Source organism: Marmota monax, unplaced genomic scaffold, assembly GCF_021218885.2.
Source record: "Marmota monax isolate L192 unplaced genomic scaffold, Marmota_monax_Labrador192_F-V1.1 WCK01_AAM20220418_F8-fsc00101, whole genome shotgun sequence".
Classification (NCBI taxonomy): Eukaryota; Metazoa; Chordata; class Mammalia; order Rodentia; family Sciuridae; genus Marmota; species Marmota monax.
The window spans coordinates 5,746,517-5,773,347 of NW_026692786.1; the positions used below are offsets into that span (position 1 = coordinate 5,746,517).

Sequence of the window (26,831 nt, forward strand, 5' to 3'; positions counted from 1 at the left end):
TGAGCTACACACCCAGCCCTATCAATTAACTTTAAGAATATTTTTGATGTAATTTCAAATTCCTTATAAATATTTATTTTTTTATTTGTGGTACTGGAAATTGATCCCAGAGCCTTGTACATGCTAGCCAAGCATTCTACTACTGAGTTACACCCTCAGCCCTATTTTTATTTTTTATTTGGAGACAGTTCTCACTATGTTGTCCAAGCTGGCCTCAAATTCGTGATCTTTCTGCCTCAATCTCCCAAGTAGCCTGGATTATAAGTGAGCACCAGTGCACCAGGCTCTTTGTAGGACTTTATAATGGCTGTGTAGTACTCCACTATACCAAACAATTTCCCTGGTAGTGTTTTCTTTATGCAGGTTTTTACTATTATATTGCTGCAGTGAACATATTTGGATTACTGATCTCTTTATATTTTGGATTTTGATAATCTTTGGATTATGACAGAAAGACTCAAAGTGATATTTCTGAGTTATAAAGTATGTAATATATGTAAAGATGGTTGTTATAGTCAGTCAAAATTCTTTCAAAAAGACAGCATAATTAATATAATTCTCCAATGATGTTTGGGGTATGCACATTTCATTGAATCCTCATTGAGAAATCTAAGGGTAGTGCCTTAAGCCTTTGTTAATTTGAAGGGTAACTGCTGATGGCTTGGTTTGATTCATTTTTCTTTTAAATCAAGTGGGGCCAATTGATTTGGCTGTTTCTTTCCTGTTACCTGTGATAGATGGCTGGGGGTGACCCCCTGCCAGGCTGCCAAGAGCCCCCAGTGACCCTGTGGCTGAGATATAGCTGAGGGTGAGAGAGAGTCCTTGCAGGGCTGCAGCTGACCCCACTTGTGGCTGCATCACCCAGGTAGGGGCCTCTGGCTGCCAGCAGGAGAAGGAGGCCACCGAGGCCAAAGGTGTGGAGATCCAGTGCTTATAACAAGAAACCATCTGCGCAAGGCTGGTTATTAACCTGCATTGGATATTGACATGACAGCACTAAGCGAGATTTTTTCACAGGCAGATGGTGTGTTTTTAGCTAGAATTAACTTTTTTATATTTCTGTGTTTTGAGCTGTCTGGCTTGGAATAAGCATGGCTGGGGGTATTGCAGTGAGGGAGGCTGGGGAGGAGAGGCCCCAGCTTGGAAAGCAGCGATCCTGCCCATTAGTTATTGAGAGGTGCCATCTAGTGGGAAAGCCAGGCATGTCCTGCTCCTTTCCCTGCTGCAGGGGGCCCATAGTGCCTTCTCCTGGTCAAGGGCCCGGCCAGGCCCCAGGGTGCAGCTCCAGAAGGATGCTGCTGTAGGAGTTCCCTACGGGGAGGGGCTGAGATCTTCCTGAGCAGAACATCAGCCCTGGCTCCTGCAACATTTTTTTCACATAAAACAGAATGTCTCTCAATCCTGAACAATCAACATATGGCAATTAAGAAATGCCAGGATCCATCTAAACCACGCAGGGAAAGGGACTGTCTGATGTGTTTTCAGTTTGCTGGGAGGAGATAAATGGCTTTGTTAGTTGGAAGAGCCCTCTTGGACCATTATGATAATGGCAGATCAGGAAGCTGAACTTGGGCCTGGCCAGCTGAATCAGCCTTGGGGTCAGCCATGAAAACCCTTGAATCCTGGCAGATGGAGGGAATCTAAACCATCGATGTGGTTGCTATTTATCTTATTTTTCTGCTTTTTGCTCATCCTTATTAGCAATTAAATAAATGTGAGTATAATATCTAGGCATTATCTTTATCCCAATTAATTAGTAAAAATAAATACAAATGATCCAACCCAGATTTGGCAGGGCTGTGTGGAAATAATGCACATATACAGTACACACAGGTGGCGATGCATGGTGATAGTCACTTGAGAGAGTGAATTTGAAGAAAAAGTCACAGGAACCATAAAAATTGCATATACTTTCTAGCTAACCAATTTCACTTCAAGGAAAATATTCAAATATTCAATAAAACAATTCAAATGGAAAGAAGTATGCATAGCACTGCTATTTATAATAGCAGGAAAAAGGGAAATAATTCCAATGTTGAAAAACAGGGAAATAGTTAAAACTATTTATGTATGTAATGTAATACGGTATTAATAGCTAATTTTAATAAATAGTAAATGGGGATGGGTATATGAAATTCAGTGGAATTTCCCATCTACATTATATACCTTATGTAGACTCCATACTTGTGTGCTTGGAGGGGGAAAAAAAGAAAAAGAGGAATTGAAAATGGTTCTGGGGTTCCTTGTGGGCTTTCCGTCTGATGTATGACTTACAGGGTACAGAATGGGTAAGCATGAGTTTCAAGTTACGGGCGTTTGTGCCTGAGGGGGTTCTAGTGTTTAAAATGATCTGATCTATGTGTCTCTGTACCAAACAAGAACCAGTCAAATCTGTGAAGAGCCCATCATGGGTCCCCAGCTCCCTGGGGCTGCCTCCTTGGAATTGTTGAAGGCCATCTTGACTTGAGGCAGCGTCCTCACAAGCTCACTGTGGACACCACCTTCCCCAGAGGTGTGGCCCATACAATGTCAAGTTCCAAAGCACAGCCTCACACTGTTTGCCCCATGAGAGTCTTATCTGATGTGCTTGTGCCCATTGACCAAGGCAGGAGGGCAGCCAGACTGAGAACTATTTGGATATAGGGTCTTCTCTATGTCAGCACTGTCCAGGAGAAATGTAATACAAGTGAAAAACATGGGCCATATATATAATTTAAAATTTTCTAGTAACCACGTTTTAAAAGTAAGATTAAATTCATAATATACTTTAACCCACTATATCAATATACTATCATTTCAACATGTAATTAATATAAAAGATAATTAAGATACTGTATTTTCAATTTTTTTTCCCTATGATGTCTTCAAAATGGTGTAGATTTTATACATAACAACACATCTCAAGTCTGACTAGCTACGTGTCAGGTTACATATGGCCAGTGGTTACCGTATTGGTATCTATATGATACACAATAGAAATATAAAAATAAAAATGTTCTCATCCTTTTGTACTGGTGTTTCCATGATATAAACTGCCCTGAAAGGTTCAGAATGTCTTTTTGTCTCTATTTTATTCTGAAGTTCAACATCTGGGCTTCTTTGAAGTCGTTGTTAGAGGTTGGGAGCAGATGAGGATGTGCTGTGGACTCTTTTCATTCATATATAGAAGTCCTTATCCCCAACGTGATGGTATTTGGAAATGGGGCCTTACCCTCTCCCCATCAGTTAAGCAGGAAGGGAGCCCTCACGCATAACCCAGCCTTCTAACTGAGAAAATGAATTTCTGTCGTTTAAGTCACTCAGTGTGTGGCATTTTATTATGACAGCCTGAGCTGACAAGACAGGTTGAGAAGTAGGAGAGTTGAGTGTTTACTGGTGGCTTCCCTGTTCCACGCCCTCTGGCCAGATTAAAGGAAGGAGACATTTTCCTCCTGCTTTGAGATATCAGGTAAACCTGGCACGTGGGAACCTGAACATCCCCAGGGAGTGGGTTGCTGGCTGCAGTCACTGAGAACCAGCCTTATCCTTCTGCCCCAGCTACAGATAGCCCTGCCATACAGGCTTTGGAGCCCAACAGCCCCATCTCTGCCATCTGCCCAGCTATACCTACCCAGCTGGACATGGCTACAGAAAAAACCTGGTCAATCATCTGGCTACACGTTGGGTTCATCCTTACCAAGATCAGAAGTGACTGCTGTGTTGTTGGCAATTACCCAGATTTTTCCCAGGAAATTTCCTTTCCCTTGACCTCTTTTCTCCTCAGACTCCTAGACTTTCGTCCTGTGTCCTTTTCCTCTGGTGATAATCTTGCTTCCTCTTTCACCAAGAAAATGGAGGTAATCAGAAGAGAATGCCCACTGCTTAATCTGTACCCATATAACATCCGCCTTTCCTCCTGGTACTATAATCTGACCTTATTTTTTATTAACGTTGTCCCTGCCACTGGGCACAGGATCCCATTCCCTGGCCCACCTGAGGACACTTTTCCTGCTATTCTCCTTTGCTTCCTTTGTCACCATTTCCTCCTCTCTACATTTCTATCCCATCAGCGTGCGCTTTAGTTCTCCCATATTTAAAAAAACAACAAAAAATTTCAACAAGGATATTAGGACAGGTCAGTGGAGAAATAATAGTCTTTTCAACAAATAGTGCTGGGACAACTGTATAACTACCTGCAAAAACAATAAAGTTAGACCCCTTGACCTATATAAAAAGTAAGTCAAAATAGGTCATGGACCTAAATGAAAGAACTAAAACTATAACTCGTAGATGAGAATATAGGAATAATGCTTTATGACCGTGGAAGATGAGGAACACAAAACCACAAATGACAAAAGAAAAAAAAGGGTAAATGGGACTTCACTGAATTTAAAACTTTTGTGCCTCAATACTACCAATAACATTAAAAGGCTGGAAAGGAAGGAAATAGTTACAAGTCATGTATCGGATAGAAGACTAGTATCTAGAATATTTAAAGAACTCCCACAACAATAATAAAAGACAACTTAAAACCATGCAATAAGCACATGAAAAGCTCAAGACTATCAGCCATCAAAACCACATTAAAATACCACTTATTTCCTACTAGGATGGGCAAAATAAAGATAATAGTAACTGTTAGTATGTTTGGGAAGAAACTGGAATCTTCCTACATTTCTGGTATGAATGTAAAGGGGTATGGCTGCTTTGGAAAACAGTTTGACCACTCCTCAAAATGTTAAACACGGAGTCACTGTGTGATTTACCAATTCCACACCTTGGTAAGTACCCAAGAGAATTGAAAGTATACAGCCACACAAAAACTTGCACACAAATGTTTTTTAGCACCATTATTCACAATAGTCCATGAGTGTAAAACCTAAATGTCCATCAGCTGATGAACAGAGATGTAATGTGGTCTATACCATACAATGAAATATTATTCAGTCCTAAGAGGGAATTAAGTACTCATGCATGCTATGACATGGACAAACCTTGAAAATATTATAGTAAGTGAAAGAAACTGCTATGTGTTGTGTACTTCCATTGAAATGAAATATGAAGACAAATCTATAGAGACAGAAAGTAGATCAGTGGTTGCCAGGGGCTGGGCTGAGGGAGGTGACTGCTCAGAGTTGTGGAGTTTCAGTTTGTAGTGATAAAAATGTTCTCTCTCTTTTTTTTTCCTGGAAATGTTCTCAATTAGATAGTGGTGAAGGTTGCAGTCTTGTGACTATAATAAAAACCTCTGAATTGTATGTTTTAAAGTAGGGGTGGATTTTATGGGAAATAAATTATATCTCAGTAAGTCCATTTAAACAACAAACACTTGCCTGGGCCCTACTTTCCCCTTCATCCATTTTTCTCTTTCCCTTTGTGATGGAATGCCTCAAGGGAGAGTGTAATGGGCTCACTCTCCCCAGTCTGCCTCCTCCTGTCCTCTCAGTCCTTTCTGGCAGGCATCTGCTTCTACCTTCGTCCACCCCAAGGTCACCACTGACCTCCATGTTACTAAAACCTGGGATTTGGGCCCATACCTCATTTTACTTGAGCCATTGGTTGCATTTGGCACAAGTGACTGCTTCCTCCTCACTGATCCTCTGTAGCCCCATGCTCTCAAGGTCTCCCTCCTTCCCTTCTGCTGCTTCTACCTCCTCTCTCTGACCTGAAAATGCTGGAGTGCCCCCAGGCTCCTTTCTTGGGCCCTGTCTCCCCTCTGTCTCTGCCCACTCCTGGGGCTGTCATCCAGCTCCTGGTTTGCTTACTCATCAGTCACTCCCCAAAGTATTTGTCAGCCCAGACGTTTCTCCAGCCCACTCAATCTCTCTGTGTCTGATAGGCACCTCTAGCTTGATATTAAAAAAAACAAATTCCTGACACCCATCTCCCCTCCTCTGCAAACCCACCGAAGCAGAAACAGCAGCAGCAGGAGTGATAGGGGCAGAAATAGCTTCTCCTTTAGCTTCTCTATCTCAGAAACCAGGAACTTTGTGTTTCCAGTTGCTGTGACTTCTGTCTTTCCCCTATATCCCATATCTAATCTACTAGAAATTCTGCTGCCTCTACCTTCAGATATGTCCATAACTGAATCTCCTCCCCAAACCTCTGGTGGTCCAGGCCTCTGTCCTCAGCTCCTCAGTGGTCTCCCAGTTGCCCTCAACTCTTTTAAGGAACTTCAAAACCAGTGATCCTGCTCCAAGGTGAGTCAGATCACACCACTCCTCTTCTGAAAACCTTCCTTTGTCTCCTGTATCTTTCCAAGGAAAAGCCAAAGTCCTTACAGGGCTTCCGGGGCCCTAGGACATCTCCCCTCACCTGCACCTCCTGACTGATGTCACCTGTGTCATGTTCTCCTCACTCCCTGCTGCAGGCACATGGGCTCCTCCCTGCTCCCAGCCATGCCAGAACATTCCCACCCCACAGCATTTCCACTTGTTGCTTCCTCTGCCTTGGATGCTCTTTCCCCAAATATCTGCTTAGTTTTCCGCCTCTTTTCCTTCACGCCTTGACTCAATTCATCTTTGCAGTGACATCTTGCCCAGCCACTCTCTGAAATTAGAGCCACTCAGCCCTCACTGTCTTCCTCCCCTGCTTTGTTATTTATCCATAACACTTTTCACCTGTGATATACTCCATTATATCCTTTGTTCCCAAATGAGAAAATCTATATTAAGGCAAAGAGGGTTTAGATAGTCTGTTTGGAAAACAAATTTAAAAAGCACACCAACAGAGCTGAACTAATAATACGGGGAAGTCCTGAGTATTTCCAAATAGCATGGTCCCTCTTTGTTGAGACTCTTCCTAGTGCTGGAAAAGATGTCAGAGATAGGAGAGAGTATAATGGGTGAAGGAAAGCCTTCCCTACCCTCTTCAAATAGTCCCTGGAATGAACTGACAATAGATTAAGAGGAGAAAAAGTTACACAAATTTATTTGATGTGCACAGGGGACAATCACAGGAAAGTGTAGTCCAGTAGCTCAATGTAGTCCAGGTGCTCATACACCCTTCTTCATAAGGGAGAGGAAAATGACAATTTTGATGGGTAGCAAATGAATTTAGGTGAATGAATGGGCCTGATGCTCAGATAATCGTGAAAAATTCTCCTTGGGAATGGGCCTAAGAGTTGGATAAAAGCTTATGACAAAATCTGCCAGTAGTGGTGACATTCTTTAATCTTCCTTCCTGCAGATATGAGTTTAGATAATGAAAATTCAAGTAAGGGACCAAAGTCTTTAGACCGACAAGGAAATATCAGAGTAAACTCTCAACCAGCACCTGGGACTTGAGTTTTAAAATAACCAGCATACCAGGGTGCCACATTTGGGCACTCTACGGATCCTTCAGCAACATATTTTTATTCAGACTCTGGATTACTTCAGCAACATATTTTTAAATTATATTGATTATCCATTTCCATTCACTAGAGTGAGCTTCAGGAGGAGAAAGATTTTTCTATCTGTTGTGTTCACAGCTATATCCCCAGTGCTTGAAGGTATTCAATAAACACTCCTTGAATGAATAAATAAAAGATTAAAAAGCTGGCAGGCAGTTTTCTTCCCTTTCATTGTGTCATCAATGCTGACCCATGCATCCCACGAACATGCTGACTGCCTCTTTGGAAACAGGCCTGACCCCAGCTGGATCTTAGTCTCAGACACCCACTCTGCCCAAGTACCCAAGAAATAGCTGCATCCTGATGAACCCAACGGGCCACCTCCATCGCAGGACAGTGTCTGAGACCCGAATTCCAAATAATACCAAGGCTTGGTAAGCAACGGCACTCTCAGGCACTGCTGGTGGGAGCATAAATTGATATAACTACTGCAGAAGACTGACAACTTCTACTAAAGCAAGATATTCATATACCCATGGTCCAGCAGTTCCCCTTCTTATCCTGTTCCTAACATAAAAGAGTGCTTATGTCCACCAAAAGACAGCTACAGAGATGTTTATAGCAGCCTTATTCATAATAACTCAAAACTGGAAATATAAGAATAAACAAGAAATTGTGGAGGGGTCATAAAGTGGGATCCTCTACCACAATTGAAAAACCAGCCTTTACCTCAGAGCAAAGCCTGTCCAAGGAAGGGACATCACCTTTGTCCTTGGAAAAACCCACAGAGCACTCCTAGGCACATTCCCACCCTGCTAAGTTGTTTATCTACAAATAACAGGAGAGATCTGCCGCGCCAGGTGTCCCTGACTCAGTCAGGCTAGGTGGGGATCCACAGCAACCCCCTAGCAGCCACCAATCAGCATGAGACAGGGAAATACCTGGGATGCTAGATGACCCTCCCAGTAGTTTATGGTGGTTGATAACATGTTGGGAAACCATGTAGTTCAGCATGTACACCCCTCTTGGCTTAAACCAATCAGTTCAAATGAATACCCCTTTTGTACTGACCAATCACCCCTACCCAACTTGTTCCCCCCAGTGAATGTGCGAATCATGTTTTAGAGTTGTTATTTGATTTTCCCGAGGTGTGTGATGATTTGCTAAGAGATGCTATGATGTATGTGGAGGTCCCTGCCTTCTCCAAAGAATGTATAAAACTGCTGCAAACCCTGGGATTGGGGCCTCTCAGCGTCACCAGTTGCTGTGTGTGCGCACGGAGGACCGAGCTAGCTTGCAATAAACTCCTCTTTGCTGCTTACATCGATCTTGGGTCTCTGGTGGTCTTTTGGGGGGTCCCGAATTCGAGCATAACACAATGAAAAAAAAAAAAAACAAATTACGAATACCCAAAACAATATGGAGGAATATTACAGACATGGTTGAGCAAAAGAAATCAGAACAAAAAGATACACAAGGTGGGTGATTCAATTTATATGAAGTTAAATTTTAAAAACAGAAAAAAAAATTAGAATGCCATCCACTTAACCTTTGGAGACCACTGGTGGGAAGAGCTAGAGGGAGCCTATAGGGGTGCTGGAAATCTAGGTGGTGTTTATATACTCGAGTTTATGTGTGAAAAAAAATCTCATTGAACTGTATACTTAAGATTTGTGCTCTTAATTGGAGGTAGATTATACCTAAATTAAAAAAGAAAGAAATACAGAGTCCCAAGTAGGAGATAACCAGACAGTTGACTGACTGCCCTCTCTTCTGACCTGTGTGTTCCACCCCATGCTAATTTCTTTGGAGACACTGATTTTCCTAATCACTTTCTCCTTGACCTTTGGAGAGGAGATCAATATGCAGAAACTTCCTGGGCCTGATGGGGGAGGACTCTGGTGCTTTAACAAAGTAAACCCTTGAAGGCGCTCAGCCTTCTTGAATCACTGTTCCTTCAGTTGAGGACTGGGCGGGCTTTGTTTCAGGTTTGTGTCTGAATTATGTTCCTTTCTAGGCGTTTTGACTCGTGATAATCAACTTGGGAGGCAGCTGACTGAGATGTGGCATTGTTTTTGACTTGAATAGAGGGAACAATCACTGTGGCCATTGTGCTTCTAACTGTTCTGATTTCATATCTTGGAGCTGCTCATTGTGGGTGGATTTCTCCCTAATTGAATTGAAATCTCCCCTGACTGAGCCTGCTTATGAACAGCCTCATTTTTGGGGTGCAAAGACCCCAAGCCCTTGCTTGCCTGGTTCCCTTCCTTGGCATTTCTTGAGAGCTGGACTGTGACTCACCTGATGTAACCTCAGGGACCACTTCTCCATCTTCATGGGTAGAAGATGCTATTGACCTCTCCAGACCAAGGTCAGGGGATAGCATATGCTGGTTGTCCAGATCCCTGTGCTGTACCCATTTCTACAGGGGTCAGTTGTACAAAATGAGGCTGAAGGCAGGGAAGAGGAAGGTCCCTAGAATGTGACCACCTGAAGGAGGAATGATAATGCATGGGGAGAGGGGTCACAAGTACCCACCGTACCATGAACTCACTTCCAGCAGCAGGTGGGCAGCAACTATGAGCATGCTGGTGTTTCAATAAGAAAACAGCAAAATTACTGAAGAGAGGGAGCTCAGGGAGCCTGGGGCCTGCACAATTCAGTACCCCAGAGGGGTCCTGTCAGAAGCCTAGGCCCCCACACAGGACTGGGTGGCCTGACACTCTGCTTTCCCTGTAGTTCCCGCAGGGCCCTCCCCACTCTGGCTGAATGGATCTGCTTCAACCCTAACTCTCTGGACCAGCTCCAGCTCAGGCCTTGGGGAGGAAATGCTCAGGAATTGGCTTATGCCAGCAAGTGGCTAACATGGCTCTGGGCTGGACTGGGAAGGTTCCAAGGCTTAACTTCTTGGGTGGGTGAAGGGGGCACAGACCCCCAGGAGGTTTGGTGGCTGTTTGGAATAGGAAAAAGAACATGGGGAAATTAAGGGTATTGGTAATCTGCAAACTACATGAAGTTTCCACGTGTGTACATGTGTTAGAGTCCTGGATCCCTGGGTTTCTACAGTCCTGTGTTGCTGGGGGCAGCTAGAGGAGTCATTTTAGAGTGGCTGTGCTGAGTAAGAGTGGAGGGGAGCCCCCTGGCACCTTCTGGGTGCCAAGGAGCACTTTTCCTGGCACAAGCCTCCAGTCACTCCCAGGCAGAGTGGGCAGGAACTGCTCGCTGTAAAGCCTGCTCTCTGGGGCAGAATGTCTGGGAGGACCCCCAAGCCGATGCTTCAAGGATTGAAATGTTCCCTTGTTTTGTCCAGAAATGTCTGGCTCCATCTGGGCACTCTCCCAACACCCCTTTCCTTCCCTCCCTGCCTATCTGTTTTGAACATTGGAACATTCTAGTCAGAGCTACAGTCTCATGGTGAGGGGAGCCACCAGGAGATAGGATACTGGGGAGGGACTTCAGGAGGACAGAGGAGAATGCCCTGGTCAGAACTTCTCATCCTGTCCTGATTCTGCACGCCAGGGTGGGTACACTCTTTGCAGTCTCAGTTTCCCAGCCCAAACAATGAAGGAAAAATGGGGAGCAGGCCTGGCATCCTCTTCAAGTTTTCTTTTCTTTTTTTTAAATAGACCTTTATTTTATTTATTTATGCATTTATTTATATGCGGTGCTGAGAATCGAACCCAGTGCCTCACACATGCCAGGCAAGTGCCTTGCTGCTGAGCCCCAGGCCCAGCCCCAGCCCCGCACCTTCAAGTTTGCATTCTCCTTTTCTGAGTGGGAGCTCCCTGGCTATTCTTCCTTTTTACACTAACTGAGGGGAATAGAGGTTTTATAACGGGGAGTCTGGGAAGAGGAAAGGAGAAACAGACAGGTGAGCCTGGGTCTCTGGAAGGGCAGGGCTGGAGGAGTGTGGTATGCACCCTGGCTCACCCTCCAGGGGACAAGGCCTCTCCCTAGAAGGTCCAGCATAGCGTCCACCATGCTCACCTCTTGGGCATTGCTTCAGCCATTTCCCCATGGTCATAAGGAAGCTCCTCAGGTGCCTGGACACACCAGACTCACTTAATTCTCAGCCTGGGTCACCTAGAAGAGTGTGGGAGGGGGCAGAATCAACAGAGGGTCAGGGAGACATCCTAGGGTCTGGCTGGAATGCCTGGGTGCTGTGTTGATGGAGACAGTGACTATATCAGTTTTGGACATGTGGACTTGTGGTCCCTACGACATCTTCTCAGCATCCCCCAGAAGCTAGGGGAGATCACAATGCCACTTTCATAGGTAGCATCTGTAAAATGGCCAGTGGTGCAGGGTTCTGGGCTGGGGGGTCAGGGAGGCTGCAGATAAATGAAAAGCACCCCTTCCCACAGGAGCTCAGACTCCAAGGCCAGATAACAGAGGATAGCCCAACTGAGGCACTTCATGGAAGGTAAAGGAAGGAAGAGCTGGAGAAAGGTCTTTAAAGTCTCTGGGAGCAAGAGACAAGCCTACCATCCTGTGGCAGTCCAGGAAGTATGCAGAGGGGACGTAGCATCTGTGTTGGGTTCTATAGTGAAGGTCAGAGCCAGGGGAATGTGGGCATGGAGCAGCCCAGAGAAGCCACAGCTTGGATCTGCTAGGGTTGGAAAGGCAGAGCCCCTTCCTTGCCCCTGCTCTCTGGTTCCACTCCTGGGCATGGGTCCCACTGGGTCTGCTTGGGGTTGAGGCAGAGGACACATGGAGGGTGTGGACCCCTCACAGATGGGGAGCTGGATGCAGAGAGAGGCAAGGGCTAAGGAGGCAGGCTTAGGAGCAACACAGAGCCTGCTGATGCTAGGTGTGAAGAGCTCCACATTCAGAGGAGGCCTCTCCCCTGCTCACAGCCCACAGGGGAGGTCACTTCCTGTAGGCCCAGGTCAAAGCTAAGCCTAGCGGAAGTGGCCACCTTGGTTTGCACTTGTGGCCTGGAGACTTCAGATCCTGGCTGAGAACTGGGTCAGCTTTTCAGTCACTCCACCCTGACTAGCCCCTTAAGTTCTCTGTCATGGTGGTTGAGTCTAAGTGGCTCGGACTTCCTCCTACAACCTCTTTGTGGTTGTGTTCAAGAACAGACTGAAGCAGGGGAGAGGCCAGGCCTGCAGTTCCGCTGGTTGACATCCCTAAGGAAGCCCTTGAACAGGCCAGACACCAACTCTCCAGAAACTTCTGCCTGGTGGGAGTTGGGATGGGCACTTACTGTCCCTAACTAAATGACAACTCATAGTCAGTGTCTGGGGGAAGGGCTGTCCCCCACCCTGGGCAGAGCCTTCCCACTGGCCCTGTTCTTGAAGAGAACATCCAGTGTGCCTCAACAGAGGAGGTTCCAGGGGTAGAGCTCAGTGGCTGATTCTTTACTACCCCTCTGCCTCAGTGTTCGCAGCCCCATTTCTTACTTGATTTATTCATTCACAAATGTTTAGTGTCAAGGACAGGATAGGATGGTTAACAAAAATCCTAGTGTCCCATTCATCCATTGATGGGCATCTAGGTTGATTTCATATCTTACCTATTGTGTATAAACATGGGTGTGCCACTGTCTTTTGGGGATGTTGACTTCATTCCCTTTGGATTTATACGTGGATGTGGAATTGCTCGGTCATATAGTAGATCTGTTTTTAATTTTGTGAAGAGCTTCCCATTGCTCTCTCTAAATGGTTGTACTAAACTCTAGAGAGTTTCTTTTTCTCCATATTTTCACCAGATTTTTTTTATAGTAGCTGTTCTAAAAGGGGTGAGATACCATCTTATTATAATTTTGATTAGCTCTTCCCTGATGGCTACTGATATTGAAAATTTTTCTTGGACATTTGTAGTTCTTTTTTGGAGAAGTATCTATTCAGATCATTTGTCCATTTTTAATTGGATTACTTAGGGTTTTTTTTTAAATTGTTGTTGGTTTTCAAGTTCCTTACCTATTCTAGACATTAACCCTCTGTCAGATGGATAATTGGCAAATATTCTCTGCCATTCTATAGATTGTCACTTCACTGTGGATTGTTTCCTTTGCTGTGCAGAAGCATTTTAGGTTGATGGAATTCCATTTGTCTGTTTCGTTTTTTGTTGGATGTGCTTTTGGGATAATACACAAAAAATTATCACCTATACTAATGTTCCAAAGTGCTTCCCCTATGTTTTCATCTTGAAATTTTATCCTTTGAGGTCTTATATTAGCAAACAAACAAAAAAAGAGCGTGAGCCCCAGGGTGCTTGGAGACCACGCTTCTCTGATAAAGCCCTTTACCTTTGAGGTGTAACCAAATCCCACCTCATCAGGAAGCCCTCCTGGCTGTTGTAGGAAATCCTTCCTCTGCTCGGTCTTTCCCTCTCTCGGGGCTCAGGTGGTTCCTCCTTTGGCCTTAGGAGGGCCTTGTGTGACCTGGCTCTGCTTTCCTGGAGCCAGCCCACAGTGGCAGTAATGGCAGTTACCACCACCAGGAGCCCACACCATCATCACGGAGGGACAAGGTTCTTGGGGTCCTGCCTCCCTGACTTCTGGAAGGTTAAGAAAACTTGATTTCTGAAAATCCCAACATTCAACACTCACAGGTTGGAGCCACTTGATTAAACCCTTGTAAAGGCCTCCCTTTGAGTATTGCAGAAACATTGCTCCCCTGCTGAACTCTAAAGGGAGGCCTGTCTGTCACCTGTCCCCAGATGTCCTGGGGCCACAGCTGCCACTTCGTTTTCCACTTGGAGCTGCTCCCTTCTGGGCTAGTTCTTCCTGCAAGGGCAGTTCAGGAATGGTCAAGCAGGTGGTGGCAGAGGGGCTCCAATGCCCCTCAGATACATGGGCCTGGCCCTCAGACCCTCTCCCCTGTCCCTCTGCCTCTTCCAAGAGAAGGGGCAAGGCAGGCCTCTTCCAGGGACCTGATGCTGCCTGTAAGAAGGATTGACTTCTGGCAGAGACATAGATCCGTGCACAGTTGGGAGGACAGATTTGAGAGTGGTGGGTGGGAGAACTTAGCTGGCAGGACAGTTGGTTCCTGTGTCCTCGCCAGGCCTTGCAGGAAAGCCTCCAGGCAGCAGAGACAGACCTGGATCCTGCCCAGCAGGCCCAGTGCTCCTGCCAGTCATAGAGCTCCATTCTAGGGAAAGGGGACATCTGCAATGAGCAGAGGTACTGAAGTCCATCCTGAGCACCCTGATCTCCCTTGGCCTGGGGCAGGGTGGTGGCCAAGAAGAAAGGTCAGCTGTGTGGCCTTGACTAAGGACAACTCCCAGCACCTCATATGACCTTCCCTACCTGAGAATGCTACTGGCAATGACACCCACCAGCAAGATAGGCCCAGCACCTGTGCTGCCTGGCCAAAGCAAGCAGTTTGCATCTGCTCCCAGAGGTATACCCCTCTCTGGAAACAGAGAGAGGCTGGCCTGACCCTTGACACAGGCTGGCTGAGGAAGTTATCTCAAGGGAAACAAACCTGTTAGGACTTGGAGACAGTCTCAGGCAGTGCCTTCTTTCCCAGGCTCATATGGTGGGTCCATAGCTTATACTTCAAGAGGACCTGATTTCCTGCCAGTATGGTCCCCTCTCTGCTTCATAGGCTGGGGCCACTGATCATCACTCAACTTCACACACTGGCCTGGAGCAAACATCCAGCCCTAACAGTCATTTTGCTTTCTAGCACTCCCTCTTTTGTCACCCAAGAGGCTAGATATTTTTTTAACATCTCAGCATAACTGAACAGGGGCCAACCCTTTAGGAGGAGTTGAGGACAGAAGGGAGGACAGTTAAGGCCTTCTGTCCATTTCCACAGGCAGAAACAGCTGCAGGGGTGGCCTTGATGGAGTGTGGTCTCCCCCTTTGGGAATTCCAGGGAGAGTTCAAGGTCACAGGGTCCCCATGAGTGCCCAACTCCACTCTCTCCTCCCCGTCCCTCTGCACACAGTGTTAGGCCAAACTCTCAAAAGCAGAGCAGACTGGCTGGTCCTGAAAGCCTCCCCCAAGCTGGCCCTACCACTCTCTGGCCCCAACTCCAGCCACACTGCTCCAGAATACAGGGCTCCTTCCTCAGAGCCTTCACACTTGCTATTCCTTCTGCCTTTAACACCATCTCTCCAAATGATATCACCCCTTTCTTCCTAGTCATTGTGACCTCAGCTCTTCAGAGTACTGCCCCTCCTCCCTGAACCCGGTACCTGCCCTGTCTCAGTGCTGTGCCTGACCCCTTTCTATGCCCAAAGAACCTTGAGAGGCAGGACCTCATCCATCTCACTCATAGCTGTGTCCTTACCACCTGGTAGGGCCTACAGCAAACATCAATAAGCAAGTCACCGTGAATGAGAGCTCTCCAAAGGTTGTTGACCACCCTGAGTCCTTGTGTCCTTAAAGACTCCAATGCCTTGGAGCTCAGGGAAGCAGCAGCTCTACCCTGTCCATTGGGAGAAGGAAACAGGCCTGAATCCTGGGCTGAGGGCCCAGCCAGCACCTTCCAGCTCCAGACCCTGTAGTGCCACATGGCACTCAGACAGCTTGTCCTGCCTGCCCAGGGTCCTGACACTGTGACCACTTTGGCAGGCAAGTGGAGGAGGCTGGTGATGCTTGAGATCAGCTGTGGGCCATCCCCTTTCCTGCCCTTTAGACCCTGAGGGTTTCCAGACAAAGGAGGTTCCAGGGGAGTGGGGCTGTGAACAAGAGGCCAGTACTAGAGCTGATATCCCCTATCCTGCCACCAGTCCAGGGGGAAGGGGTGGGGCTGCCTGACCTAGATTTCTAAGAGCACCAGATGTGTCTTCAGGAAGCTGCCTCTTACCCTGTGACCTGTCTGGCCTTGTGCCGTCTGCTTAGGCAGAACAGCCTGAACCAGTCTGTGTGGTTGAGAGAGGCCACAGAGGGAAAGGGCCTGCAAACAAACAAGACCTTCTTGGAAGCGCCTCTGAGCCTCCCCCAAACCTGGTCACTCTGCCAATGTAGGGAGAGTGCTGGGTGAACCCCACCCCAAAGTGTGATTACATGTCAACAGCAGGCCTTACTGTCCCAATATGGTCCATGGGATCTGGGCCTGAGCTGCTGAATCAGAATCTGCACCAACTTGACCTTTGAGGCTCTGTTTGCATGTGATATGTGAGAACCGGCCCAGAGAGGACACACTGCATTGGGGAAACGGATGGTGGGGTTTCAACAGCAAGCTTGGTGGGCTGGGAGTAGCTTTTTCCAACCCCAAAGTCACCACTTGTAGCTGACAGGGACCCCACTCTAAGAGAGGTCAAAGAGGCACTGGGGAAAGACTGACACACAGGAATCTGCAGGAGACTGTCTTAAAGGCCCTGCAGCTCCTGCCAGTGTCTGGATCAGGTATCAGGAGGACGGCATTCAAGTTTCAGGCTCACTTCACTCTGAGCAAGGCTAGCAGCTGCACTTGGGGCTCAGTTTCCTCATTAGATGGCACCACCTCCAGTGGCCAGAGAGGAGAGTGCATGGGAGAGAGGTACAGCCAGACAAATGGCTCCTTGTTTCCTTTAGCCCACCCATTGAGATAATCTACACCAAAGTTTACAGAGCTATGGGCACCGGGCCACGGTCACAGCACCCAAATGGGTCTGTGTCCTTGGAGAACTCACCCGGCCAAAGTGTGGTGTGAATGTCTGTCTCTACGGGGCTGCAAGCATTCCCAGGGTGCCCGGCATGGTAGACAGTTGTTGATTTTTGCCACCCACCCCCAGCATTGTTTTAGCCCCCAATTGAGCCATGTCTGAAACAAGGCCTTTGCAATCACGTAAGTCAGTAAACCTTTTTATTAGTAAGTCAGTCTGGATAGGGTTTCCGTCATTGCAATTGAAGAATCCTAACAGAAAACACTAATTTCATTGGCTGCAGGGAGAGATGGGGAGATGGGGACAGGATATAAAGAACTGGAAGGAAGGATGACAGGCAGAGTCCTTATCAGGCTGTCCTAGGCAGCAGTTCTCTTGCCTGGCTTAGGTGAGTACCCACACCTGGACTGGCAGGGCCAGGTGGGCACCAGCATGCTGGTGGGCAGGCCTCGGTTTCCTGAAGGCATCCCTTAGATTCATGCTCTTCCATGGGGTAGGCTTGTCCAGGGGTGTTAGGGTGAGGTTCTGCAGCTCAGGCCTTGGTGCAGTGGACCCTCACTATCATCCTGTTTTCCCTTTGTGTTCTTTACCCCTCTCTGGTCCCTAAATGTCTGGGGCACCCCAGGTGGTATAATTCAAGGGGTTGTCTGGAGCTGCAGCTGTAGCACATAGAGTTGAAAATGGCATTTATTCCTAAGAGGTCTAAGTGTTCTGGGGCTTGTTAAATGGAAAGTAGAACTGAGTGGGCCTAAAGGAATGCCAATGTCCAGCAAAAAGGCACTGGGAATCCTGAGGGAAAGAGCCATCCCTACCTCTGCCCACCAAGGGGCAAGGTCCCAGGGTGCCAGGCAGCTCAGGAACTGACCTCTTAGGGGCCTGAGCAATGGGGCTGGCTTGGATGCAAAAGTTCTGCAGGCCAGGGTCAGCTGTGGAAGGCTGACCAGGAGACACCTGAAGTATAGAACTCCACGTGGCTGGGCCAGTCACCATCCCTACTGCCCTCCCTGTCCTCATCGGAGTCATCGTCATCTCCACTGGATGCTCCACAGAAAGCCCCACCCAGGTGGGCCAGCTGTCCTGGGGAGCCCCTGTCCTGTTCTGCCTCTTCTTCCTTCCGCTTCTGGGCAGCCAGCTCTCGGTAGCAGAGGCTGCAGACCCGCAGCGGCTTAGGTGAGAGGCGTGGTAGCAGGAAGCGCTCTCGGGAGCACTCAGCACAGACCACGAAGCCACACTTGCGGCAGTGGTGGCGCCGGGTAAGGGCCGAGAAGCGTGTCTGTGTGCAGCGCATGCAGATGTCCGTGGCCTTGTCAGGGATCCAGGGTGCTGCATGCTCTGTGGTGGGCTGGCGGCCTGTGGCCAGCAGCTGCCGCCGCACACACTCCTCAATGTGACTGATCCACTCCTGGCGCTCTGTAGTGGAGGCAGCTGACACCACAAAGGACTTCTTGGCTGTCTTGATCATCCAGCGGTTCTTGGCCTGCAGGGTCTCTGGCAGTGGCTCCAACGTCACCTCCTCCAGTGGAATAATATGCTGACTGCGGTACTTGCGCTTGTTGAGCACGATGCTGCCATACACCAGGATGTCATTGAAGAGGAAGAAGATGCGTGGTTTGGCCTTCTTGCGGCACTCCTTGGTCAGCACGCCCTCACCTAGCAGCACCCGGCCTGGCAGGGCCAGTGGCTGCCCTGATGCTCCAAAGCAGCTCTCCACTGCTGCGATCCGCTGGCTGTTGATCTCTGTGTTGGCCAAGTGGTCCACCATCTTCTCCAGTGGCTCAGCTGTAGGAGACAGACAAGGAGGCATCAGCATGCCCAGGCATAGCTGTATTTGGGTACTGAGGATCAGAAACACACTGCTCACCCTCAACTCATCAACCAGACAACTTATTGTCCTACTGGGCCCCAGCAAGCCCGCCTGTCTAGCCACCCAACCATAGAAACTCACCACCCCAGAAGCCAGCCCTGATATGAGGAGTATAAGAAATTATGCAGAGGTAGCTGCATTTGATGGCTCACACCTGTAATCCCAGCTGAGGAGTAGAGGCTGAGGCAGGAGGATTACAAGTTCAAAGCCAGTCTCAGCAACTTAGCAAGTTTCTAAGCAAATTAGCAAGGCCCTACCTCAAAATAAAAAGTAAAAAGAGGGCTGGGGATGTAGCTCAGTAGTTAAGCACTCCTGGATTCAATTCCTGGTACCAAAAAAAGAGGGGGAAGAAAAGAAAGAAAAGAAATTATCCAGAGGTGAAGAGGAATTCCCCAACAAGAGGACTATAAAGGCCAGTCAGGGATGAAAGGCAGCAATGAATGGGCTACTCGGCAGGCTACTGCTGTGGGCAATGGAGGATTAGTGCTTACTGGGGGATCTTAGAAGATAGGGTGAACATGCTTCAATAGGGTCCACCCAGGGACAAAAGACTAAGAACCTGGGAGAGTGACCAACTCCTGTCAGCTGTTCCCAGGGCATCAGGAAGGATGCAGATACACATACTGGAACAATGCATCCCAGGCATATGGTGTTTGGGATCCCAACCAATCACAGACCTGCAACTGCCTCATTGATTCAGGGTGTTCAGTGGTTACCACCATTATTACAGGTACCGGGTGCTGAGAGCTCCCTCCATGCCAAGCATCATGACTTTATCTCAGTTCTTATACAAACCCTAGAAGGTAGGTTACCTTTCCCTTTATAGAAGGGAAACAGATTGCTAGTAAGTGAGGAGGCCACTTATCTGGCACCATACCCAGCCTTCCACCATGCGGTATGAAGACCACCCGAGCCCCTGTGCTCATGCACCAAACAGTAAGTGTTGGTGGCCTGGGAGCTCATCACAGCTCCATTCACACACCTTCCCTCTGAGCCCACCAGACTTACAGCTTTGGAGACCAGCTGAATGCTGTCACTCTCTAGGCCAAGCCTTTGGTCCTGGCCTCTTGACTGAGTTATAAACATGGATTTCCTCCTGTCCATCTAATAAGTTCCTCCAATTCAGCTCAGTTTTCCCCAAAGCCTGTTGCTCTCAGCTCTTCTTCATAGTTGGAACCACCATTCACCAGTGTTTCAAACTCCAAGTCTAGAACTCAGTCTTTAATCTCCTTTGTACCATGAGCATTCAACCCATGAGTGAGCCTCATCATCTTCATCTTGCAAATCCAGCCAAGTCAGCACACAATGCTACCACTGTATTGACAGCAAGGTGCTACTGTCTGGAACAGACCGTACCATATCAGCTTCTTCCTGTGACCAGCTCTTAGTTCCTATCCCCCTTTCAGAAAGGTTCTCCCTGAACTCCAGTTCAGACAGCCTCTCCTCCAGCCAAGGACAGGGAATGGAAGACTGGGGTCTGAGGGTTAAATTTGGTTCACAGCCTGTTTTTATAAATAAAGTTTTATTGGAACACAGCCATGCTCATTTATCCGCCATGGTCTATGGCAGCTCTTATGCTGCAATGACTGATTTGAGTAGTGGTGATAGAGACCATATGGTTACAAAGCCTAAAATATTTACCGTCTGGCCTTTTACAGAAAAAGTTCACTGATGCCATTATCATTATCATTACTATTATTATTTTGTCTCCACATCAGGACCTGGTCTTTTCTTGTCTATTCATTATTTGCTTATGTATTTTCTGTGTCCCCCACTTAATTTTTATCTCCATAAGAAGACTTTTCTTGTTTACTGCTGTGTCACCAATTCTTGGAAGTGTGTCCTTGCACACAGTAAGTACTCAATAAGTGAGTGGCAAATGACTCAACCTTTCTAAAGCTCCTGAAGTCCACCACATGTGATTCAACTGCAGGGAAAGCAGATGAGAGCTGACCTCATATGCATGTCCTTGGCCTTGCTGATCACAAACATACTATTTCTGAGTCACCAAGCTGCAATTCTATAAGTCAGACCACCTGTGGGAATCCAGAGCAGGGCCTCAATATGGGCGCTGGAGGCATTGTGCAAGAAGAAATGCTGGGTCCCTTGAGTCATGTTTTACTTGCCTCTTCAGGTCACAAGATGCCCTGAAAAGTGCTGCCCACACCACCTTATATAAGAACTGCTATTTTTAGTTTGCAAACCTAGTGGATTATCAGTGACACTCTGAGCCATCCTGCCATGACTGAGCACCAGATCCCTGGATGATGAACAATTTTGCAAAACAAGAACCATATCTCTTAACATTCCAGAGTGCCACCTCCAAGTTCCATCAGACTGTGGGCTGGGAGCCCTGGGATGGTTTGGATAATTTCTCTACATAAATGAGTCAGAATAGAGCAGAGGAGGGAGACTCAAAAAGGACAGTGACTACTGTGTGGCAGTGACAACTGAAGTCCCTTATGAGCAAGGTCTATCCAAACAATGGATATGCAGATCAAAATGAGCTAATGGCAACACATAAAGAGTGGGAAAAATGGAGCTCCAGTGGCGCAATCGGTTAGCGCGCGGTACTTATAAGAGTGGGAAAAAGGAACCTTCAGAACAGTATATATATATCATGGGACACCAGGTGTGAAGAAGCTGCATCAACATCTAAAAAGTTGTTTGACTGTTTTTTTTTGCCAGACATGCTCAAGTTACTTTTTAAAAAAAATTTTAATTTATTTTTTTTACTTATATATGACAGAGGAATGCATTACAATTCTTACTACACATATAGAGCACAATTTTTCATATCTCTGATTGTATACAAAGTATATTCACACCAATTCGTGTCTTTATACCTGTACTTTGGATAATAATGATCATCACATTCCACCATCATTAATAACCTCATGCCCCCTCCCTACCCCTCCAACCCCTCTGCCCTATCTAGTCTATTCCACCCATGCTTCCTCTTCCTATCCCACTATTTAGCCAATCCCAAAAAAACAAATGCCGAATGTTTTCTTTAACATCTAAAAAGTTTTTAAGAAATGCATGGGAATAAAAACAGATGGTAGGGAGCCTCATTAGGATGGCTACTATTTAAAAAAAAATAATAACAAGTGGTGGTGAGGATGTGGAGAAATTGGAAACCCTGTGCACTGTGGGTGGGAATGCAGACTGGTGTGGCCTCTATGGAAAACAATATGGAGGTTCCTCTAGAAATTAAAAATAGGATTACCATCTGATCCAGGAATCCTACTTCTGGGTTTCTATCCAAAAGGACCGAGAGCAGAGACTTGAAGAAATATCTCACTCCCATACTCAACACCATCATTCATAATAACCAAGAAGTGGAAGCAACCCAAGTGCCCTCAGCAGATGAATGGGTAAACATAACGTGGTCCATACATATAATGGAATATTATTTGGCTTTAAAAAGGAAGGGAATTCTAATGCATGCTACCGCATGAATGAATCTGGAAGATATGAAGTGAAATAAGATAGTGATAAGATAGCAAATATTGCAGGATTCCACTTAGATGAAGTATCTAAAGTGGTCAGATTGATAGACAGAAAACTGTTGCCAGGGGTCATGGGCATTGTAGGAGTTTCTGATGGGCCAGAGTTTCAATTTTAAAAGATGAAAAAGTTCATTTTTTTTCACAACAGTGGAAATATATTTAACAGTACAGAATCACACATTTAAAAATGATTAAGATGGTAAAATAAAACCAAGGCCAGGAGAAAATGACCTTGGGGAAGGGGATCTCGATGTGACCAGGAATGAGGTGGGGGTGTCCTCACATAGGATTTTACCTTTATCTGTGTTTTATTTATTTTGTTAGAAAAAGGCAGCAACAAATGTGATGAAATCCAATACCCACCAATTCCAGAAAGTGAATCATTTCTTCTTTTTTTTTCATTTTAATTTTAAAGTCCTTCAAAAAAATAAAATCACAGGCAGCATCTGGATCAAGTTCTGGGCTCTCCAGGCTGGAGACAGTGAGTGGAGCCAGGCAGGCCTCTCAACGGGACACTAGGCTGAGTCTGGCAAGGAGATGGCACAGCATGGGGACCTGGGCATCTGTGGGAGATGCCGGAGCCCTGAAGAAGGAAGGCCACGTTTCCCCCCAGTACCCTGGTGTGTCAAGAAGTCTGGTGCCAGCAGAACCCTGCCACCACTCTAGAACAAAGCCTAGCACATTCAGCATGGAGTCAGAGTGGCTCTGAGCTTGGAGGACAGGAGGCTCTTACCCAGCCCTGTGGGGATTGGTGAACTCCAGAGGCTGGCTTGCCCAGGTCCACCTCCCACACACACAGCCCACAGAGGAAGTGAAGAGCAGTACTCGGGGAGGGCAAAGCTGTGGGCGGAGGTGTCTAGCTGCTGGCAGCAAAATGTGGGCCATGAAGGGCAGGATTATCTGGTGCTGGATGAAAGGGGCCTGGGCCCAAGTTGTCCTGTCCCCACACACTGAACACAGCAGCCAGAGGGGTCTCATGCCCCTCTCCTCTGTGAGCCTACAGAGGGTCCGAGGCTGCGCAGGGGACCAGGCAGACTATGTCCTCCCTGGTGGCTCCCCAACATTTGCCCACACTCCTAATGCAACCGTAGCTTCATGCACTGGTTAGATGTGGCCTGAAGGCTTTTCTGGTAAATAGGCAGCCCTGAGTCAGATGGGAAATCCTCTTTTATATTGTTCTTGCCAGAGAAGTAAACCACCCTCAGGATAGAGGAGGAGAGAGCTGAGTCCTGTCCCATTCACTTAGGACAAATCTGCCTCAGGAAGACAATGAAAACGGACCCTTCTGGCAGCATTTGGGCCTTGGAAAATACTTGTGCCAACCCCAGCTTGGCACCCAGGCCACTGACAGAGGGACTGACACTGTTGCAGGGTCAGGGAGTCTGGTAGACAGGGCAATGAGCAGACCCACATCGTCCCTGGAGGTTCAGAAGGGTGAGGGCTCTGGGCTCTGTGATCCCACCACTTTAACAAGGGCTGAAGGTGCTCACAGTGAGTGCTAGGCTTGGGAGCCACATCCTGAGAGTCACAGGATGGCTGTGGATTCTGTGTGGCTAGCGCTCTGTGCATGATAGTTGAAGAGTGATGAGAAATCTAAAATGGGGAACTGAAAATCCATACCAAATCTGGCCCTCTGGCAGCTTTTCCAAATACAGTTGTTTTAGAACACAGCCATGTGCAACACACTGTATGGCTTGCAAAACCTAAAAATATTTACTGTCTGGACCTTTATAGAAAAGGTTCGCTTCTCTCTAATTTATACCACATACTATAAAATGCATAACATACCTACTCCAAGGATCTACCCGACAGACCACACTGGGTTCTGTCCTGATGGAACCCGTCTTCTCCTATTGCCCACTTGGGATATAGTTTTTGAGATTACTGAGAGATGTCTGAGGGCCAGAAACCTTGGAAAGTAGTAGCCTTTTGGTCTTTCTCTGGGCTTCCTGACTGGGGCCCCACTTTCCCTCCAGGGACCTCAGCCCCAGTCAGGCCCACCCCACCTGACATTACTTTGTGATGTTTCCTGATATCTTACAAGTGCCATGCACTATACTAGGCATCCCTTATAGCAGGGAGTTAGAGACCAGGCCCTTCAATAATGTACTTCCTGGTGGGGAAGCCGGACTAGAAGTGACTCCACAAGGTGTTTTCTGAGAGCCAGTGCTAAGTGCTATGCAGAAAAGGTTCTGCAGAGGGACTGGGGCAGGTGGGGATTAGGTAAGATCTCTGAGGAAGTTACCTCACTGCAACCTGAATATAAGGAAGAAGACAGTCAAAGTCAAAGATCTGAGAAGAATTTTCTAGTTATAGGAAACAGCTCAAGGTGGAGAGTAAGGGAGCCACAGAGGAAGAAGCGATGGGGCCAGGGTGAAATGTAAGGTCGCAGGGGCTAGCAGGGGCCAGCAGGGGTCATCCTGCAGGCCCACAGATCAAGGTGAGGATTTGATTTTTCTCCAAGGGCATGAGAGGAGGCCCAAGATCCAAGTTTCCTCTCCTTCCAGAGGGGCTGCCCCTCAGCTTTGTCCAGCCCTGTGCTTTCTAGAAAGTTCTCCAGGAAAAGACTAGTAATAAGGAAAATGAACTGAAGGTGCCATTTAGGCAGTGCCCACAGCTTGCCAAGCACGAGTTAAGCACATTACATGTATTATCTTATTTAATCCTCACAAAAGGCCAGTTAGAGAGGTACCACCCACTACCATCACTGCCCAAAGTCCTTGTGAGTGGCCAGGGAGCCCAAATTAAAAAGTGGCCAAAACAGCCCTGAACTGCTGAAGGGTGCTTTCAATCAAGACAGAATCAGAAATCCTGAAGTCCAGAGACTGGGGCTCCTCTCCAGATGCCTGACCTTTCCATTCTCAACACACACACACACACACACACACACACACACCTGAAAAGGTTCATCAGCTTGGTTGGGTTGTCCCACCCTCCAGGACGCACTGGCAAAACCTCCTTCCTTGCTTGGGACGGGTCGGTTTGCAGAGGTCCCTTTGCTCTGCTGTGCTGCCCTGTCCCTGTCTTGGCAGCCCTGGTAGGATAGGCCGGATGCAGGCTGCAGTCAGTCATCTCAGCTGACACAAACGTCAGTGGGAATTACCTGCCAAGCAGAGGCTGACCCCAGTACTAGTCCTTCCACCATCTTGACCTCCACCCTCCACTAGTGAGATAACAGCTTTGTTCAAATTCCAAAAGCCTTTCCCTCCGGCAGTGAAGAAAAAGTTTCAGGGTGACTCCAAATTTCAGTTTTCCCACCCGCAAAGAGGGCTGGTGACACATCTCCCCTATCCTTCACGTGTTCCACAGAAGGGAAAGCAGACTCCCCAGGCCATTTCTGCCTCTGTGGGTCTGCCTCAATAACTTCCTTTGACATTCCCACCAAGAGTCACAAACTCAAACCCGTCAGGTGCCAGGTGTCTCCTAAATATGAGGCCAGCGAGAACCCGGACCGTCTGCAAAGCACTGTCACTCTGCTCTCCTCCCATCCCACCCCCACCCCCACCCCACCCCTGTAGCAGTCCCAGCCACGTCTCCTGAACCCTCAGATCGAGGTCAAGAAGTGCGGCCGCAAAGGCGGCAGGAGGACATAACTTCGCAAAACATTACCAGACGGCGGGTGTTCTGAGATTTCCTGCAGTACCAAGGTGCGCTGGGACGCCCCCACTCTCATGCCTCCCGCAACGCCGCCCCCTCCCCCCTTACTCTACCTGCCCTCACCCTCAACTGTGGAGAGGCTACAAGCCCTGCCCTGCAAGCAAGCAGTGAGCCTCTGCTCCTGGCCAGAGTCCGAGGAGCCCTGGATGCGCGCCGTGCCCCGCCCGCCTAAGCCCGGGAGCCACCAGGACTTAGCAGCCCCGGAATCAAACAGCGTGAAGGCGACTGGAGGAAAGCCCACCTACTCCGCAAGCCATACCCGGGCCGGGGTTTGGGTGAAGGCTTACCTCCTCGGCCAGGGGCTCCGCGAGCCCCACGCCTGGCGCCCTGCAGCGAGATGGCCCAGCAGCCCGGCCCGCCAGTCCCCTCTCTGCCGCTGTGTTGGGCTGGCCAGCTCCGGCCAATTGCCGCGCTGCCCACGCCTTTGCGTTCCAACTCCCTTGACACGCCCTCTCGCGGGCAGCTCGACCTATCGGAGCCACGGAGCACAGACGAGGGCGGAGCCAGCTCGAGTCTCAGAGAAATGTGCGCGAGTACCCGAGAAATGTGTGCAACTTCGTCTGCGGTCAGCGCTCGCGGCAGGCGGGTCTTGGGGGCTGGCTTCCCCGTTTGCACCCCACTTCACCAGTTTCCCTTTCTTCTTGTCGCCTCACTCCACACTCGGACAGCTGGCACCCTGCTGGAGACTCAGTCCAGGGCTCCCGGCCCGGATGTAGAGGGGCCCTCATCGCTGGGTAATGAGGGATGGGACACTGGTGGCAAGAATGAGAAGCTCATCTGGGCAATATCATGATGCCGCTGATCGTCCTCTGCGCTGCGAAGCTTGTATATAGTCGTCTTTTCCCAGTAACCCTGAGAGATGATCATAATATTAAAAACCAGCAGCATTTTTAAAAATTCAACTTTTTTATAGTGGGAAATTTCAAACACTGAAGGAAGG

The 26,831-nt window shown here is 47.9% G+C and overlaps 1 protein-coding gene across 3 annotated transcripts; it reads right to left on the reverse strand.

The window, feature by feature from the left end:
• Positions 1-17,029: 17,029 nt before the first annotated feature.
• On the reverse strand, positions 17,030-26,307 carry Plekhf1 (pleckstrin homology and FYVE domain containing 1). 3 transcript variants are annotated; one of them, XM_046448167.2, is made up of 2 exons: positions 26,179-26,307; positions 17,030-18,637 (listed from the first exon to the last, which is right to left on the reverse strand). In XM_046448167.2, the coding sequence occupies exon 2, from the start codon at positions 18,618-18,620 to the stop codon at positions 17,781-17,783; it is 840 nt and encodes a 279-aa protein (XP_046304123.1). In that variant the 5' UTR covers positions 18,621-18,637; positions 26,179-26,307; the 3' UTR covers positions 17,030-17,780. The 3 variants fall into 3 exon arrangements, with proteins under 3 accessions (XP_046304123.1, XP_046304125.1, XP_046304124.1); XM_046448169.2 differs by lacking the exon at positions 26,179-26,307 and adding an exon at positions 25,844-25,880; XM_046448168.2 differs by lacking the exon at positions 26,179-26,307 and adding an exon at positions 25,131-25,586.
• Positions 26,308-26,831: the final 524 nt, after the last annotated feature.

Excerpts from the sequence above, each read along its gene's own strand:
- Plekhf1 (XM_046448167.2), bottom strand. The coding sequence starts at position 18,620 with ATGGTGGACCACTTGGCCAACACAGAGATCAACAGCCAGCGGATCGCA.